Source organism: Ranitomeya variabilis, chromosome 4 (assembly GCF_051348905.1).
Source record: "Ranitomeya variabilis isolate aRanVar5 chromosome 4, aRanVar5.hap1, whole genome shotgun sequence".
NCBI classification, from domain to species: Eukaryota; Metazoa; Chordata; class Amphibia; order Anura; family Dendrobatidae; genus Ranitomeya; species Ranitomeya variabilis.
Genome location: NC_135235.1, coordinates 768,227,770 through 768,247,595, shown reverse-complemented (window position 1 = coordinate 768,247,595; position 19,826 = coordinate 768,227,770). Strand labels below are relative to the sequence as shown.

The 19,826-nt window shown below is 44.3% G+C and overlaps 1 protein-coding gene across 1 annotated transcript in view; it reads right to left on the bottom strand.

Moving 5' to 3' along the window:
* LOC143768295 (oocyte zinc finger protein XlCOF29-like) overlaps positions 1–19,826 on the bottom strand; it is a 173,759-nt gene that overhangs the window by 146,575 nt on the left and 7,358 nt on the right. Inside the window, exons 2-3 of the mRNA XM_077256987.1 lie at positions 13,182–13,331; positions 12,876–13,052 (exon numbers count right to left, since the gene is read on the bottom strand). Of these exons, the coding sequence (XP_077113102.1) occupies positions 12,876–13,052; positions 13,182–13,259 (255 nt within the window). The 5' untranslated portion in view covers positions 13,260–13,331. The remainder of the gene's footprint in view (positions 1–12,875; positions 13,053–13,181; positions 13,332–19,826) is intronic.

The window sequence follows — 19,826 nt, the reverse complement described above, 5'->3', positions numbered from 1 at the left end:
TTTGGCTCACTGACTGGTGTGTGATGTCCTCCCCATGCATTGGAACTCTACATTGCATATTTTGGAAAGGATTTCTGAGAAGAAGAGGGCAGTTGTTGACTACCAGAATCTATAAGGCCGTTGGTATTCAGTTCTGACTTCACACATAAGATCTCAGGGGTGGACATGGATGTCAGACATATGTACCATCCTCCAAAACTTTGAGGAATTCACCAAGATGGTGAGCGTCAATGACGCCATAATTAACATCTCCATCCTTATTCTCTGTTCTAATATAAATATTTATAGTTATTTATATAGTGTCAACATATTTACAGTTTAAAACACAACAGTCCTAAGTAACAATGATAACAATAATACAATAATTAAACAGAAATAAAACAACCCTGCTCGTGACAGCTTACAATCTACACTAAGTAACAACCAGAACAATAATGAAACCTCCCAAAAAAAAAAACATCCTGCTCGTGACAACTTACAATCTACAATGTATTTACAAGGATGTATTTACAATGATATTACTGAGGTTTGTTGAAAGTTGTGGAGGCCGGAGGACAAGGAGGAGGAGGAGAGCATGGTCAGTTGGCCTCTTTGTGATGACCCAGAAGTATCGACTGTTAGCAGTCTTGCACGCATGCCTAAAGGTACCTTCACACGAAGCGACGCTGCAGCGATAGCGACAACTATGTCGATCGCTGCAGCGTCGCTGTTTGGTCGCTGGAGAGCTGTCACACAGACCGCTCTCCAGCGATCAACTATGCCGAGGTCCCCTGGTAACCAGGGTAAACATCGGGTAACTAAGCGCAGGGCCGCGCTTAGTAACCCGATGTTTACCCTGGTTACCAGCGTAAAATCTAAAAAAAACAAACAGCACATACTTACATTCACGTCCCCCTGCGTCCACTTCCTGACTGACTGAGCGCCGTACAGTGAGAGCAGAGCGGTGACGTCACCGCTGTGCTGCTTTCACTTTCACTTTGCGGCGCTGAGTCAGAGGAGGAAGCAGACTGCAGGGGACGCAATGTGAGTATGTGCTGTTTGTTTTTTTTTACATTTTACGCTAGTAACCAGGGTAAACATCGGGTAACTAAGCGCGGCCCTGCGCTTAGTAACCCGATGTTTACCCTGGTTACCAGTGTAAAATATCGCTGGTATCGTTGCTTTTGCTTTCAAACACAACGATACACAGCGATCGGACGACCAAATAAAGTTCTGGACTTTATTCAGCGACCAGCGACATCACAGCAGGATCCTGATCGCTGCTGCGTGTCAAACGAAACGATATCGCTAGCGAGGACGCTGCAACGTCACGGATTGCTAGCGATATCGTTATAATGTCGTTTCGTGTGAAGGTACCTTAAGTTTATGTTCCGCTGCCTTTTCCATCACCCTCGCGTTATCAAAATTTTGGGTGACAGGGAATACTGATTGGTGACACTTCCAGACCCACGCTACAAGAACTTTATTTCTCTTATTCCAGAGGAAGACAGGTGTAGTACAATGTTGGAGGACCATAGGGCCCTTCTTGCAGAATTATTAAAACAATTCTCATCTGAAAACGCTTGCAGAAGAGGTCACAGTTCGTTGGCCAAGCAAGGAGTACAGGTGAGAGAGACACAACTCCAATCCAGCAGAGGCAGAGGAACAGTGACAAAGTTCGGGGAGAGTTTTCTTATACCCTCCTATCGCCCTGGCCCTGAGGTGTGGAGGACTCTCACAAGGAGTGCTTTGTTTTGGAAAATGCTGAGGGAGTACCCTGCTGACCGTACCAACGTCCTCTGTCATTCCTCTGTGCCCTTTAATTATTGTTTTGCAAAACTGAACACGGAGCATGAACTGTCTCTCTACTGCGAACCTGCATTGTACTCGCGGTCATGGAGCACACGGTGCCTCGCTCTCTGGAGGTCACTGTGAACATGGCTCCTCACTTTCTGGCAGTAACGCTTTTATTGGCAGGAGAAAACGCCTTCACAATACAGAGAAAGAGTACAACACCGCCCAAGCGTTCACACTCTGCTCCTCAGACTTTCTATGTGCGCAGTGACTGCCTTTCGGCAGAAGATGATGATGGTGGTAGTTGGAGTTGGAGCATTTAACACAGTCATGAAGCAGCCATAACAACTTGAAAGAGAAGTATTTTTCACGAGCTACCACACTGTTCGATATGTGGACTGTATTTGTTAATTTTATAAACTAAAATAGTGTACCAAACTAGGGTAACAGACAGCAAATAAAGCTGAATGTAGGCCTGAATTTCCACAATTTGTAGGCCACAAATACATCAGACGTCTGACAGCGATAACATACTGGCAAATCTGTGGCTTTTTTTATTTCGTAAGCTAAATATCGCTGTATAGAATTAGAGTATCACACAGCCACAAAATAAGTACACCGGCCTCCAGTGCCCAAACTTAGAGCACACAGATATATGAGGGCTGTCACGGAAATACCACACTGGCAAATCTGTGGCCTTTCAAATTTTTGGGGGGCTAAATAGCGCTGTATAGAATTTGAGTATCACACAGCCACAAAGTAAGTACACCGGCCTTCAATGCCCAAACTTGGAGCACGGAGATATATGAGGCCTTTTTCGGTGAATATAAAACACCCCCAAAAAAAGGGACACAAGGGTAGCACACACAACTTTGCTACGTATGTCTGACAAACTATCACTTTTCGACAGGCCTCAGTCTGACAGAACAGACTGTATTTTTTTTGGGGGGGGGGAATTTGTGGGAAAAAAATTTAAAAAAATAAGAATATAGACAGTAAATAAGCTGCAGCAGGCAGTCATGGAGCTTTGGGAAGGATGCAGTGGGACCAATGGATGCACATACAGTGCCTGCAGGCCTTACACTGATGTGGATATGCTGTGCACTGCCTACCTGGCGCTGCAGTATCGGGACCCACGAATTAGCCCTAAAAAGGACTGTTGGTTTCTCAGGAGTTGTGGATTTATCAGTTGCAGACCTACACTAACTCTAAAACCACGATTCTGGCCCTATCTCGGCAGCAGCTCTCCCTACTCTCGCTGAAACAGGAACAGAATGCGGCGAGCAGGGCGGCACCAGGTCTCTTATACTCGGGATGATGCTGTACGGCCAAGCCAATCACTGCACGACCACAACAAAGATGGCTGCCGCGTTTCATGGCCTGGCAGACAATCCCTGCACCGTGATTGGGTCTCTAAAGTCCACCAAAAATGCGGGGTGGAAACTGCAGTTACCGCCGAATAATCCCAGAAATGCTCGCTGCTCGGTGTACTCGGCGAGCATAGTGATACTTGGGTAAGTAACGAATAGTGGCGAGCACGTTCGCTCATCACTATTGCTGACAATAAAACACTTCTAGTTAAACACCTGTTCCAAGTGCCCTCTATATTAGAATAATTATTTTTAACGTTTAATAAGGATATCACCGGTTCACAACTACAGTTTTTATATAGTCCACTCGCTGTATCATGCAGATTGCATGAGACAGGGATTGGATTATAACCAAATTGGGTTATGTAACACAGTTGACCACTGCCTCCTACTACAGATCCTCTCCTCCTTTGGTGTCAAAGACCTTGCCCCATCTTGGATCTCCTCATACCTTACCAACACACCGCACATTTAGCGTCTCCCACTCCCATACTAACTCTTCATCTCGCCCCCTCTCTGTTGGTGTCCCTCAAGGCTCTGTCCTTGGGCCCTTACTCTTCTCAATCTATACACTCGGCTTGAGACAACTCATAAGCTCCTATGGCTTCCAGTACCATCTATATGCTGGTGACACTCAGATCTACCTCTCTGGCCCAGATGTCACCTCTCTGCTCTCCAGAACCCCAGAGTGTTTATCAGCTATATCCTCCTTCTCCTCTTGCTTCCTCAAGCTCAATGAGGCCAAATCTGAACTAATTATCTTTTCTCCATCTCGCATATCTTCCCTACCTGATCTACCTATGAAAATAAATAAAATCACAATTTCCCCTGTCCCCAAAATCCGATGTCTCGGAGTAACCCTGGACTCTGCCCTGTCCTTCAAACCGCACATCCAAGCTCTCGCCACCTCCTGTCGCCTCCAGCTCAAAAATATTTCCAGAATCCGTCCTTTCCTCAGCCCACAATCTACCAAAACTCTTTTGCATGCCCTAATCTGTTCCCGCCTCGACTACTGCAACACCCTCCTCTGTGGCCTACCTTCTAACACTCTCACACCTCTCCAGTCCTTCCTTAACTCTGCTGCCCGACTAATTAATCTCTCTCCTCGCTACACTCCTGCTTCACCTCTTTGCAAATCCCTTCACTGGCTCCCAATTTCTCAGCGTATCCAGTTTAAACTACTGACACTGATCTAAGCACAACATTTAAAGAATACTACAGCAGGACATTTGTTAGGGGGTGGGAAGTGTGATGAGTCCATAGATAAGCCAAGGTAATCAAATTAGGCATTTTCTTACAAATGGAGAGGCAGTGGGAATAATGTTCTTAAGGTACCTTCACACGAAGCGACGCTGCAGCGATAGCGACAACGATGCCGATCGCTGCAGCATCACTGTTTGGTCGCTGGAGAGCTGTCACACAGACCGCTCTCCAGCGACCAACGATGCCGAGGTCCCCGGGTAACCAGGGTAAACATCGGGTTGCTAAGCGCAGGGCCGCGCTTAGTAACCCGATGTTTACCATGGTTACCAGCGTAAAAGTAAAAAAACAAACAGTACATACTCACCAGCACGTCCCCCCAGCGTCTGCTTCCTGACACTGACTGAGCTCCGGCCCTAACAGCACAGCGGTGACGTCACCGCTGTGCTTTCACTTTCACTTTAGGACCGGCGCTCAGAGTGTCAGGAAGCAGACGCTGGTGGGACGTGCTGGTGAGTATGTACTGTTTGTTTTTTTTTACTTTTACGCTGGTAACCAGGGTAAACATCGGGTTACTAAGCGCAGCCCTGCGCTTAGTAACCCGATGTTTACCCTGGTTACCAGTGTAAAATATCGCTGGTATCGTTGCTTTTGCTTTCAAACACAACGATACACAGCGATCGGACGACCAAATAAAGTTCTGAACTTTATTCAGCGACCAGCGACATCACAGCAGGATCCTGATCGCTGCTGCGTGTCAAACGAAACGATATCGCTAGCCAGGACGCTGCAACGTCACGGATCGCTAGCGATGTCGTTTCGTGTGAAGGTACCTTTAGTTATCTGGAGTCCCTCTGGTGGAGGTGTGAATTGTATCCATGTAGTGACTCATAAATCCAGGTGTTAAATTGAGTCCTAGTGTCAACGAATTAAACATCTTCATTAGTTTGTATTCCCAAATTTTTCTTTCCCTGTGGTCCTTAAAATTACCTTTTAGTATTAAGACTTTTAAATCTGTCATACTGTTAAAGAAATGGTTAATCTTCACTTTTATATAACAAAATTACAGAAAAACAAGTATTGTGCAAGTATTGTGCAAGATGTTATCATCGGTCTCTCCTTGTGGACAATTTCCTGGACATTCCACATAGTAGTGGGCAGAATTTCTCAGAATCGCCGATTCTATGTCTGTTTTTGTCTATCTTGGATACCAGGATGTGTATGACAACTCATTGTATAATATATCTCCGTGCCAATTTATTATGTAACTCTACATTTCCTTTTGATCTTGGGCCTTTAAAAGCCCAGCCCTAAAAATAAAGACCAGAGACTATTTGGACAGACAACGAGCGTGTGTCTCTCTGATTATTGCTTCATTGCGTAGGTACCTAAAAGACAGAATACCTGAGTAGGTTGGAAATCCCTTCTCTAACAACTTGGAGGCCCTCAGCGGGATATAATTTCTCCTTCGACATTCATCTTAGACTGAACAATTGACTGCCTCTGTCCTGAACAGAAAACCAAATCCCGGGTTAGTGAGTAGATTTATTACTCACACAGTTTTCTCTCCGGGAAAGGAGGCTTTCTAGAGTCAGTCTTTGGGGATTTCTAACGGGAAAAGCCCTCAGGTAAAAGAAAGTATCTGTTATTTGTTTTGTTGTCTCTTGTTTGTCTGTTTTATATGTTTGTTTAAGTGCTGTTAACAATTGTTTTTGTTTCATTATGAAGTACGATGATTTTCCATCATTTGTTTTGTCTGTACCTATAATAAGTGTTCCTGTCTGTCTGTTTGTAACGATGTCAATGTTTGTTGATACTGTAAATATTGTAATTTCATTGTCTTGATCCTGCTCTGCTATACTTGTCCTATGTTTGTTCTATTGTTTCTTTCCTTTACCACTGTTATTGTGCTTTTGGTTAGTTAATTATATTAGTTGAGTTTATTGGTGTCTTTGTCAGTTGATAATTGTTAAGTAGTACTGATAGAGCTGTGCTGAACTGTTCTGATTACACTGGGTTACTGATATATTGCTGAATCTGTGTTGTGGGGTACGGAGCAGCGCTCATGATGTATGGAGACTAAATGATGTGTGCTCAGTGTATAAATAGCCTTCTCATTAAAAGCAGTGAGTAGATAAAACTCTCCGGTTAGTTGCTACTTGTAGTGAAGTGGGAAAGATCACGTGAAGACAATCTATGTGAACATAAATGCTCATTTTTGTATACAATCCCGTACTCAGATAGGAAATGAATTAGAGGATATAGTGAACCAAGTAAGAGATTCCACAAATAGATGTGATTTATGTTTTTGTCCATTGGCACTAGAGCATTTTGATAAAATGTGAGGAGCGAGAAAGTACAGAAGTACTGTGTGTATGGATGTGTATGTGGAATTGTTGAATTGCTGAGTGTGATAAGAACCAGAGTCAATAATTGATAGAAAGTTCTTTGTTTGTTTTGAATTGGAAATGCTCCTCATGGTCATGCTGCATGCTGTGTGAAAACTGTTTGTGTTCAGTCACTATAGTTGAGAAACGAGTGGCAGGGGTGGTGGACTGGTTTTTAGAAAGAGTACATTTGACGCCTGTAGTTACGCATCAATATAGACGGGGGAATAGGCTATATAGAGTGTTCTCTTGTCACGTAGTACCACACCCTCATGCGCTATCGAAAAGTTGGACATACATCGTTGATACTAGATGGTACAGTATATGCCACAGTGGCAGGATATTGTCACGCATGATTATTACTTTGGAATCTCAGGATTAGATTCAGGAATAGATTTGGCATATTCAGGGTCAAGTGAAGACTCGGATATCTAGTGAGTAGTGAGACTCGGATATTGATGTATGAGGAATATATAGCGCTTGCCTTTGGAACTGTGTGGTGTTTATAGTGATATATATCTACTTATTCAGGAGAATTTGTATCAGCAACAGGACAGAACAGAGGACTGCGGTTCTGCTTATTGCTTTGGAAGCAGGCTTGCTGGCTATCATAGTAGACCAGTGGGATCCTGCTTATACATAACAGGGCTGAAGAGAGGGGTCGCTACCTTTGACAGCTGTTATGGGTGATAGATTAACCAGGTCAGGATAGATTACGGATCCGAGATATAAGATAAAGGACCTGGTGGGAAATAAAGCAGATAAGGATACCGCTAATAATTCTAGAAAAGGCAGGAATGCCAAGGAATGGATGTTTGGATGCTGAGAGATGGAAGCATTTAAGTAAGAAGCATGACGCATGGATTGATAAAAATGACTATGGGATGCAAGTTGCAGTGTGGATCAGAACCTCTGAATGACATGACCCATATTTTAATACTGAGAAGGATGATGAGGATGATAGTGATGAAGCACATTTGAGGAGCAGGATGTATGTAAAGAAATCTGCAGCTTCGTCCTCCCCCTGGAACAGGCAGCCCCTCCTTTAGAGACTCAGCCAGCGCAGGCACAAGCAGCCCCTCCCTCATTGAGTCAGACAGAACAGATATCGCCCTCCGCCCCTGCAGCAGGAGGGAGGGAGAGCCCTGTCCCCTCTAACATCAGCTCAACAAAGAATGAGTGTGGAAAAAAAGGAGCAATCTCCAGTTCTAGCTTCTCTGAGTCCCCAGTTTCAACCACTGTGGCTAGTACAATAACTTATTTGCCTAGTTTCATATCCACCCCTTCATTCCCATCTCCCATTGGGGTGCAGACCCCGGTAATTTGTCAGCAGCCGCTTCTCCAGCAAGGGACACCATGGATGTCCGAGATGGGAGGAGGGTGGATGCCGATGCCAGGGCAGGTACAGTTAGCATATCCAGCTTAAGAGGCTTCCCCTCCGGGGTATTCAGCTACAAACCAATACCCTGGACTACCAAAAGGGTCCCCAGATAGTTTCTCCACCCCAGTAAACAGTTCCCGACAGCAGAAGAAGCCCTTACCAAAAAGTGAGGACAGGTTTCACTTACAGATTACCCCTACACCTCCTCCGGGTGACAATAAAGCAGAGTAGACAGCGAATGGAGGTATATAGGGGATGACCAGTCCAGTGAAGGGTTGGTGGGGGCTACAGAAAGTAATCCCACTCACCCACAACCCCCAGTGCACGCAGGCAATCAACAGGATAGGCAGAGGGATAAAAGAGCCATGGGATCCACTACCTGGATCTGTAATAAATGTAACAAGCCACAAGATAAAGGAAAAATCCAATATGACTTCTGTGCTATGACTGAGAGGGATGACACTGCAATAGCCCTCTCTGTAATAACACAGACCACCAGCAGACAAGAAAACTAGGGAGTCGAGACAACAATTTCTGGCCAGGATACTTGTGGTTGCCAGAAAGCAGACAGAGTAATTAGCTTCAGGATTACCAGAAGTATTCCAGGGTTCAGAGGAGCCTACTGACAGATTTTATGCTAGGTGTACAGCAGTGTTCACACATCAGGATTATGACCTGAAAAATCCTAGGGAAGCTACAGTAGGTTTCTTAAAAATATGTTCCTGACAGGATTAAGAGAGGAGTGAATGTATCTCTGCTGCACTCGATCAGTCCCGTCCCATGTTTAGGAGGATAGAGGACCAGATAACAGTAGGAAAGCAAAAGAAGCAGCTAAAGCCAACCCCTGTTATGGTGAATATGCCTCCGGATGTATTTAATAATGCTGAAAACTGCGGTGCAGCGGACAGGTATATATCACAGGGGAACAGGTGGAGACAAGAAAAGGAAAGATGGGAGTTCGCCAAGAGTAAACAAAAATAGTGGTCCCCCCAGGATGGCTATCACTTTCACACAATTAAAACGCCTGATTGATATATGGGCGAGTTTTACTGATATGAGAAAATGGATAGGCCACAGCGATTCATGACAGGGAAAACAGTCCAGGGTGTAGGGACAGATGGGGCAGTCCATCCCCTGCATGAAACAGAACCCAAGAATGTGTGAATAGCACGGACCACAGACTTGTGTGCCCAATTGCTGGTCTCAGATCAATGTCCTAATCTTGATAGGTGCTGATATTCTGAGTGCAATGAATACAGTTATTAATTGTTTGGAAGAAAAGTATTACTGTTACAGACCCATTGTCTGGAGCAACCCTCTCCACTATGATGTCACTAATTCAGCTAGATGATGAAAAACTGAAAATGGACAAAGATGAGGACATTCAGCAAATGATCGAGCAAATATTAGCTGCAGTATGGGTAAAGGATAAGAGAGACGTTGGTTTGGTAAGGATAACACAAGTATCCATCAAATTGAAGCCATGTACTGTAGCGGTGTGTATTAGACAATATCCCCTGAGCAGAGAGCAACCAGGTATGTCTAATCGAAACAGATTCTTTGCTAATCTTCTTGTACCATGAAGGATGTAAGGTTTCAAGAGATAAACAGGAAAAAAAAAAAGAGGAAAAAGTTGTTTTCTTGGGTCGCTGCATTTCACCTCAGCTGAAACACAAAACACCAGAAAGGGTACAAGGCCATAAGCTTAGCAACTGTGCCCACATCCATCAGTGCACTGAGAACATCCCTAGGGCTGATCGGCTACTGTAGAGAATGGATTCCCTCTGCATCACAGATCATGCTCCCTCTATTTGATGTGTTGTCAATGTGAAACAAGGGTCAGCCATACCAACTGACCCCAGAAGCCAAAGAGGGGTGGAAGGAAGCCATTCTCTCCGCCCAAGCACTAGGAATCCCAAGTTATGACCTCCCTTTCTGTTTGTACTGTCATCAATCTGGGGGGACATGCTATGGGTGCACTGTTTTAACACAACTACTTGCCAATATGCAAGAGCCACCAATCCCTAATGTAAATCTAGAGCTTTATGTAAATGGGTCACAGTTTTCTTATAGCACCTCATAGAGGTTGTGCAATAGTTGATCAACATGAGATGGTAAAAAGTGAAGCTTTACCTTCTAGGATGTCTGCTGGGGAAGCTGACCTGAAAGCACTCGCTGAGGCATGTATAATGGCAGAGCATTTACTGATAGTGCCACGCATTTGGCATTTTCCATGATTGCGGTCCCATATGGAAGAGCAGAAAGGTTATTGGTTCTTCTGGTAAACCCGTTAGAAATGCAGACTTGGTTGCTCAGCTCCTCAGGGCACTAGCACTGCCAAAGAAAGTTGCAGTAATCAAGGTGCAGGCTCATACTAGAGAGCGCACTAGGGAAGCCGAAGGCAACAGCAGAGATGACCTTGCAGCAAAAGCTGCTGCGCTGCTACGTCTCCCCGCAGAAATATACACTGTACAGGTGTCCGGGGGGATGGAACTACAACTGCTTCATTGGCTGCAAGATCAGGACTCTGCAACGGAAAAAGAAGATTGGCAAAGGCACTCCTGTGTGAAGGAAGAAGATGGTCTGTGGAAAATGGACAGTAAGTACTGCCTTCCTAGGGCACTGTTCCCCATGATGTGTGGTCTCTCTCATGGACTATCCCATCAGTCCAAAGACGCAATGGTAAGTTAGGTAATAGCTAATTAGGTGACCCCAGAATTCCATTGTGCTGCTGCTAGATTCGTATAGGGATGCGTAGTCTGTGTATGCCTAAATGTGGAAAAGTGCACCGCCTGACCATTGTACCTGCTCCAGCCACCACAAAGTAATTTCATACAGCTTCTAGAGGTACGCAGCTATGAATATGTGTTGGTATGTATCGACTAGGTGACATTATTTGATAGTATAACTGATTATTTATTTGGTGCTCTAAATGTTGAATCATCCTACATGAAACAGCTTATCGTTATTATTAATCATCATTCTATAGTACAGAATTATCTCACGGCCTCTCAAGGAGGCTTCTGTCAGATGGTCGGACCTGCCTGTTGCCGCTATATAGATCCTTCCGGACTAATCAGAGTTACTCCTGATATAGAATAACTTGGAATGATAAAGGGAAGGGGTGCGAAAAGCTAATTCACTGGATGATTTACCCCTCCCTGAATGGCTCTTATGGATAAACCCCGTGAACCTGTTCAAAGGAATAGGTGGATGGATATCGGGTGTAATTCATGTCCTAATTCAAGCTGCTTTACTGACACTAATCCTTGCAGTGATGATTAAGTTATTTGTTATGCAATAAAGAAAAATCTCAGTTCTAATTGTAAATGTTTTCCAGGTAACGTAAAGCTAAAATTAATCATTACTTTGAGATAAAGCAAACCCAAGTGATGACTACCTCAATAACTGCACTCCAACCTGAATGCATTTTCTGCAACAAGCAAACTTCAGTAGACTTGGCGGATTGTATTTCAGAAGACCAAAGGTCTGATAAAGACAAAGAGCCCACAGAGAACTTACAAAGACTCATTGACAATATGGACTCTATGGATTATACTAACAACAACTATATTCTATTTTCTAACATATATTTTAATATATTAATATAAATGTCTGTACTTCTATGTCATAAAAATGTATCTATATCATCCCCCTATAATAATCCCTCGATAGAAATAGGGTTAGAAGGAACAGAAGGTCCGACCCACAAGTATAATTTGAATGGATACACAACATGTCGGTATCCCATGATATACACTGGATCAGCCATGTATTTCGTGAAGTAGGGTTATCTTGCAGACCTGAGTAACAGGAAGGGTTCAGCTAGGGCAAGGTAGATCAGATGATAAAAAGAGGGGAATTGTTAAAGAAATGGTTAATCTTCATCTTCATTTATATTAGAGAAATAGCAAAAAAACAAAGTATTGCACAAGGTCATCATCTGAGTCTCATTTCCCGGATATCTTTCCCAGAAAATGTTAAGAACATCTGGTTGTTAGGTTGTTATTGCACAGATTATGTTTTTCTGTCCGAAAAACATCCAGAAATGTCAATGTCCAGCCAACATCTCATAAAACCACAGGCATGTGCAAAGACTCCCTACATTCTTTTCACCTAATCTATCTTGTGTCCCAGGATGTATATGACAACCCATTGTGTAACCCATGAATATGTGCCAATTTATTATGTAACTCTACATTTCCTTTTGATCTTGGGCCTTTAAAAGCCCAGCCCTAAAAACAAAGACCAGAGACTATTTGGACAGACAACGAGCGTGTGTCTCTCTGATTATTGCTTCATTGCGTAGGTACCTAAAAGACAGAATACCTGAGTAGGTTGGAAATCCCTTCTCTGACAATCAGTGAAATTGTGCTTCTCTGGCAGGTAAGTTGTGGAGGAAAAACTTGACGTGCTAGAAAAAAACTGACTACATTTTTGGAATCAGCATGCCAATTTTAGTATAAATCAGCTCAAAAACCTAACTCAACAGAATTTTTTTTTCAAATTGTTCCCCAGTGTAATTATAGACCGTGTGTATTTAGTCCTGTCTATTCCCTGGAGATGTGAGGGGCTGGGGAACCTCCATTATGACGTTCTTGTACAGATCTCTGTGTCCTTCTAAATACTCCCACTCCTCCATGGAGAAATAGACAGCGACATCCTGACACCTTATAGGAACCTGACACATACAATGATACCGTCATCCCCCCGATCCCTTCATAGTGTTACTGTATAATGTCCCAGCATTCCCAGCAGTGTCACCTCTCCAGTCAGCAGCTCAATCATCTTGTAGGTGAGTTCTAGGATCTTCTGGTCATTGATGTCCTCATGGATCAGGGGGTGAGGTGGAGGCCCCGTGATTGGGCTCAGGGGTCTTCCCCATCCCTCAGACACAGGGTCCTGACAGCGATCACTAGAGGTCTTCACCACAGTGTAATCCTGGTAATGGAGAGACACATTAATAAATCTCACTACAGACATTTCCAGAGTCCTCACCTCTCCAGTTCTGTCCATCTGTTATTCCCATAGATAAGAATGATGTAATGTGACGTCATCAGAATCTCTCACCTCTCCAGTAAGCCGGAAGAGGATCTCTAGGGTGAGGTGTAATATCCTCTCCGCCATCTTGTCTCTGTCCATATCCATCTGTGATGGGTAAATCAGGAAAATGTTCTTCTGTAGAAGATCTTCACTGAGAGGATCCGATATTGTAGAGACCTGAATGAGAAGATGAGCCGATGTAACACCATAAGAATAATGTAATAATACAATTACTGGAGATAATAAGGGAAACATATGAGGAGATTTATTATTTTACAGTATTTAGTTTCCTTCTTTACATCTACTAATAAATCCTATATATTTAGGCCACAGACAACAAGCAGTTTCCTCCTCGGAGTCGGCAGCTGAATACGTTTCTCATAGACTCATCTTCCATAACGCTAATTCTCGTCTCATTTACCGACCCTGGAATCGGCATTAGCAATACTGCAGGAGATATTCATTACACGCGACATGAGAAATAACTACTTCATGATGAGGACGACATCTTCATCTTCTACTACGGCTCTAGACACATATGTGGCCAGAGTCGGTCACTGACTCCATCACCACCGGCCGTCTATATGAAGGTTTCCCCTCTTCCCCGCACTGTAATCTTCTATCACGTTACATCTCAGCTCTGATTCACACACAGAAGTTTGTTTATAGCCTAGGAAAGGGGGTAATACCCATGGAGCTTCCCAGGCTAGTAATATCAGCTCACAACTGTATACTTAGCCTTTAGTGGCTATAAAAATGGGCGACTCTCCTAAAAAAGTGACGTAGTTTGCCCCTATATTTAATAACCAGCAAAGCTATGCAGACAGTTGCGGGTTGATATTAATAGCCTAGCAAGGGGCCATAAATACTGTGCCCCCAGGCTAAAAATATCAGCTCTCAGCCGCCCGGAAAACGCACATCTCTAAGATGCACCAATTCTGGCACTTAACCACTCGCTTCCTACTTGCCCTTTAGCTGAAATTGTGATGATGGGAAGGAGAGGGTGACCAATACCACACCCCAATGAGCCCTGTCAATTCAAAGGCATCATAGCAACCGAGTGGGCTACCTTTATGGATGATACACTCCTGCCTATCCAACTATCGTATGGTAAATATCTCATAGATCCTGGGTTCATTAGTATTTGCACCAAGAAGGAGGCTAAGTGAGTATTTATTAATTAACTGTCGGTGGTCGGAGGTAGTCAGTGAGGTGGATGGTTCCATATTGTGCATGTAGGGGGCAGTACTGTGGGAACATTAGAAAGTGGGGGGATGGCAGTACTGTGGGGACATTATACTGTGTGTGAGGGGGATGCCAGTCCTGTGGAAACATTATCCTGTGTCTGTGGGAAGCCACTATTGTGGGAACTTTATACTGTGTGTGGGGGTATAGCGGTATTGTGAGAACATTATACTGTGTGTGGGGGTATAGCGGTACTATGAGAACATTATACTGTGTGCGGTGAGATGGAGGTACTGTAGGAACATTATATTGTGTGTGGGGGTATGGTGGTACTATGAGAAGATTATACTGTGTGTGGGGGTATGGCGGTACTTTAGGAACATTATACTGTGTGTAGGGGTATGGCGGTAGTATGAGAAGATTATATTGTGTGTGGGGGTATGGCGGTACTGTAGGAACAATATACTGTGTGGGGGTATGGCGGTAGTATGAGAACATTATACTGTGTGTGTGGGGGTATGGTGGTAATATGAGAACATTATACTGTGTGTGGTAGGATGATGGCACTGTGAGATTATACTGTGTGGGGGTATGGCGGTACTGTAGGAACATTATACTGTGTGTGGGGGTATGGCGGTACTATGAGAACATTATACTGTGTGTTGGGGTATGGCGGTTCTATGAGAACATTATACTGTGTGTGGGGGTATGGCGGTACTATGAGAACATTATACTGTGTGTGGGGGTATGGCGGTACTATGAGAAGATTATACTGTGTGGTGGTATGGCAGTACTATGAGAACATTATACTGTGTGTGGGGGTATGGCGGTACTTTAGGAACATTATACTGTGTGTGGGGGTATGGCGGTAGTATGAGATTATACTGTGTGTGGGGGTATGGCGGTACTGTAGGAACATTATACTGTGTGGGGGTATGGCGGTAGTATGAAAACATTATACTGTGTGTGTGGGGGTATGGTGTTAATGAGAACATTATACTGTGTGTGTGGGGGTATGGTGGTAATATGAGAACATTATACTGTGTGTGGTAGGATGATGGCACTGTGAGAACATTATACTGTGTGGGGGTATGGCGGTACTGTAGGAACATTATACTGTGTGTGGGGGTATGGCGGTACTATGAGAACATTATACTGTGTGTGGGGGTATGGCGGTATTATGAGAACATTATACTGTGTGTGGGGGTATGGCGGTACTATGAGAACATTATACTGTGTGGGGGTATGGCGGTACTGTAGGAACATTATACTGTGTGGGGGTATGGCGGTACTATGAGAACATTATACTGTGTGGGGGTATGGCGGTACTGTAGGAACATTATACTGTGTGGGGGTATGGTGGTACTATGAGAACATTATACTGTGTGTGGGGGTATGGCGGTACTATGAGAACATTATACTGTGTGTGGGGGGTATGGCGGTACTATGAGAACATTATACTGTGTGGGGGTATGGCGGTACTATGAGAACATTATACTGTGTGGGGGTATGGCGGTACTATGAGAACATTATACTGTGTGTGGGGGTATGGCGGTATTATGAGAACATTATACTGTGTGTGGGGGTATGGCGGTACTATGAGAATATTATACTGTGTGGGGGTATGGCAGTACTGTAGGAACATTATACTGTCTGTGGTGGGATGGCGGTGACAAGTGGGCCTGTGTGACTTTAAATGCCAGGGCTGAATTTTAGTCCCAGTCCGGCCCTGGTTGGCTCGTATGTATCTATTACAGGAAACAGAACAACAACGTTATGGTTCTTATAAAGGGGCAACAACAACCCCAAAAGAGTCTCCTCCGTGCAGAAGGGGTTAATGTCCCCGGCTGCGCTCAGTACTGGGGAATCTCCACATACCTCCACCTGCAGAGCCGCACTCCACAGATATGGCTGCTCTGTGCGCACAGGACCTGTGATGAGGTCACAGGGGGGAGGAGTCAGGGGTCACGTGATCCGCAGTGAAGACGCTACATGGAGACTTCTCCTCAGTCAGTGACATTCCCGCCATTATTCGCCCTCACTACTGGCACAATCACCTCGCGCCGCCTTTTCTACACAATGTTCTGTGTGGAATGTAACGTGTGATTTCTCTGGAGACAAATAGACCCCACACATGAGGGGATTATCACCGGTTACCGGACGTCTAGTATATGGCGGCATATGATTGTGCTATCGCCTCCACACCAGGAGCTAAAATGCCGAAATCTCGCTTATTTACCCCCTTCCAGTGTCCGGCTAAGGGCTCATACTCATTTGTGTGAGAAACGGACGAGTGCAATCTGATAATAAAATCGGACTGCACTGGGACCAATGTTACTCAATAGGTGACGGCTCATTTGCAAGTTTTTTTTCAGCCAAAATCGGACTGAGATAAAACTCCCAACATGCTGCACATTGCTGCGATTCTCGGACGAGAATGTCCTTAGAAAAGCCGGTAATTCAGTGCGGTGTCCAGTAAAATCGCACTGACAGGTTACAATAGAATAGATAGATACACATAGAATAGGTATATATATATTTATATCACTAGATGGCGGCCCGCTTCTAACGCATCGGGTATTCTAGAATATGTACGTCGTTTATTTATGAAGATTTAACCCCTTAATGACCGCTGATACGCCTTTTAACGGCGGCAGCAAAGGGTTAATTAACGGTGCTGTGGAAAAAGTGAATAGCGCCCCCCAGAGTCGGATTTTCTCTGGGGTCTCTGTTGCCGGGGGTAGCCGAGACCCCAGAGAATGTGATTCGGGGGTTTTTCACTGTTAGAAACAATAACTCTTCCTTACTTTTTCAAGTCTAATCCAGTGAGGATAGAGAAGAAAAGCAAAACTGAATTGTGTGGATAAAACAAATCTTGGTTAATGTCCATTCAAAAAGTGATTCCAAAAATGAAGAAAAAGTAAATGATAAGTTCATAGCACAGAAAATGAAGTATTAGATTATAAAGAGAAAGCAAGCATTGATCTTCCATATGGTCTTGTGGTATGAGGTGGTCGTCCATGTGGAGATTCCCCAGAAATGAGAGATCTGGTCCATACTGGAGCTGGGTCTTCCTTATATACGATTTTGACCCATAGACTTACATTGGTTACTATTTTCCTACCTCATAACCACATATGGTGATCTACCGCTACGTCCATAGCTCGTACCATATTAGCAGAACCTAGCAGCTTCCAGAATATGCCGAATGGTTCTGTACATTACCTCATTCCATATTCCCTAAATATATATATTGTTTGTTAGTTACAAGTAACTTTAGTCGTCCACTTATAGCCTCAACTTGACAAGTGTCCTGTAGCTCTGACATACAGAGAACAGATGTAAGCCGAGACCCCAGAATAACTCACCACCACACACTACCTAGAGCTCCGGGTCATTAATTGGACTCTGTATATACGTTAAGTGATCAATAATAATATTTTATTATTATAAGATTTTACATTCCCCCTGATTATGATCTGAGAAATACCATAATTAACCCTAAACTCTTTCTCTCACCATTCGTATCACATTCATTCTTTATTCTGAAAACCTTCTATAAACATCTGTCCTGAACGTCAGCTGAATATCGAAGACTAAAATTAGATTAGAGAATTATATTTTCCTTTTTAACATTTCTCTCAAAATATCATCTTCCTTTTTCATTTCTGTCTTTATCTTTTTATAAATGTTGTTAATATTACACATAATAACTATTTGATATATTATACACAGCAGAACCACAATGAATATAATCACAATCGGATTAGATAATCCGTCTCCTGCTGAAGACTGTGACCAACTAGTTACTGATTTCCCTACATTTCTCCCCCAAGATGAGCCTGACATACTCGTCCACTCATGTTCAGTATCAGTTACATTCCCTTGCTCATGTCTGAATACAATTTTAGCTTCTTTTCATTGTTTTGTTAATAAATGTAACAAACCCTTGTCTTTTATCTCATTTGTCCACATATCCCAAGGAAAAGTATTTATTTGGGACAAATTGAACTGTATCGGAAGGATTTTTAGGTTTCTTGAGCCTATTAATGTTATATTAACACTTCCTCCCTTCTTTGAGAGTTTTCACATTTCCCCCAATACAATATAACCTATTGTCAGACTTTCAGCATGTACACAGGATGGAGAATGCGGAAACAACTTCTCTTTCTGACATAACTTGGAAACAAACCTTATTAGCGCTTACTGGTGTCACCGAGTCCTGGATCGTGTGTCCATTCTCCACTCTGGCAGGACATGGGGTATGATTATGGAAACATGAATGATAAATGACTTTATCCTGTCCTGGTAGACACATTACCTTAAGGTACCGTCACACTAAGCAACGTCGCCAGCGATCTGTGACGTTGCAGCGTCCTAGGGAGCGATATCGCTGTATTTGACACGCAGCAGCGATCAGAATCCCGCTGTGAAATTGCTGGTCGCTGCTAGAAGGTCTGCACATTATTTGGTCGCTAGGTCGCCGTGTATCGCCGTGTTTGGCTACGTTCACATTTGCGGTCAGCGCCGCAGCGTCGGGCGCCGCCGCATGCGTCATGCGCCCCTATATTTAACATGGGGGCGCATGGACATGCGTTGTGCTGCGTTTTGCGCCGCATGGCCGCAAGCGTTGGACGCAAGAAACGCTTCAAGTTGCATTTTTTTTGCGTCCAACTTTCGGCCAAAAAGGACGCATGCGGCGCAAAACGCAGCGTTTTAGCGTGCGTTTTGCCGCGTTTTTGTTTGCGTTGTGCGCTGCGGCGCCGACGCTGCGGCGCACAACGCAAATGTGAACGTAGCTTTTGACAGCAAAAGCAACCATACCAGCGATATTTTACACTGGTAACCAGGGTAAACATCGGGTTACTAAGCGCAGGGCCGCGCTTAGTAACCCGATGTTTACCCTGGTTACCAGCGTAAAATGTAAAAAAACAAACAGTACATGCTCACCAGCGCGTCCCCCAGCCTCTGCTTCCTGACTCTTACTGATCGCCGGCCCTAAACTGAAAGTGAAAGCACAGCGGTGACGTCACCGCTGTGCTGTTAGGGCCGGAGCTCAGTCAGCGTCAGGAAGCAGAGGCTGGGGGACGCGCTGGTGAGCATGTACTGTTTGTTTTTTTAACTTTTACGCTGGTAACCAGGGTAAACATCGGGTTACTAAGCGCGGCCCTTCGCTTAGCAACCCGATGTTTACCCTGGTTACCCGGGGGCCTCGGCATCGTTGGTCGCTGGAGAGCGGTCTGTGTGACAGCTCTCCAGCGACCAAACAGCGACGCTGCAGCGATCGGCATCGCTGTCGCTATCGCTGCAGCGTCGCTTAGTGTGACGGTACCTTTAGAGACAACATTTAACCCCTTACTGACCTCGGACGGGATAGTACGTCCGAGGTCAGATACCGCGCTTTGATGCGGGCTCGGCGGTGAGCCCGCATCAGAGCCGGGACATGTCAGATGTTTTGAACAGCTGACATGTGCCTGCAATAGAGGC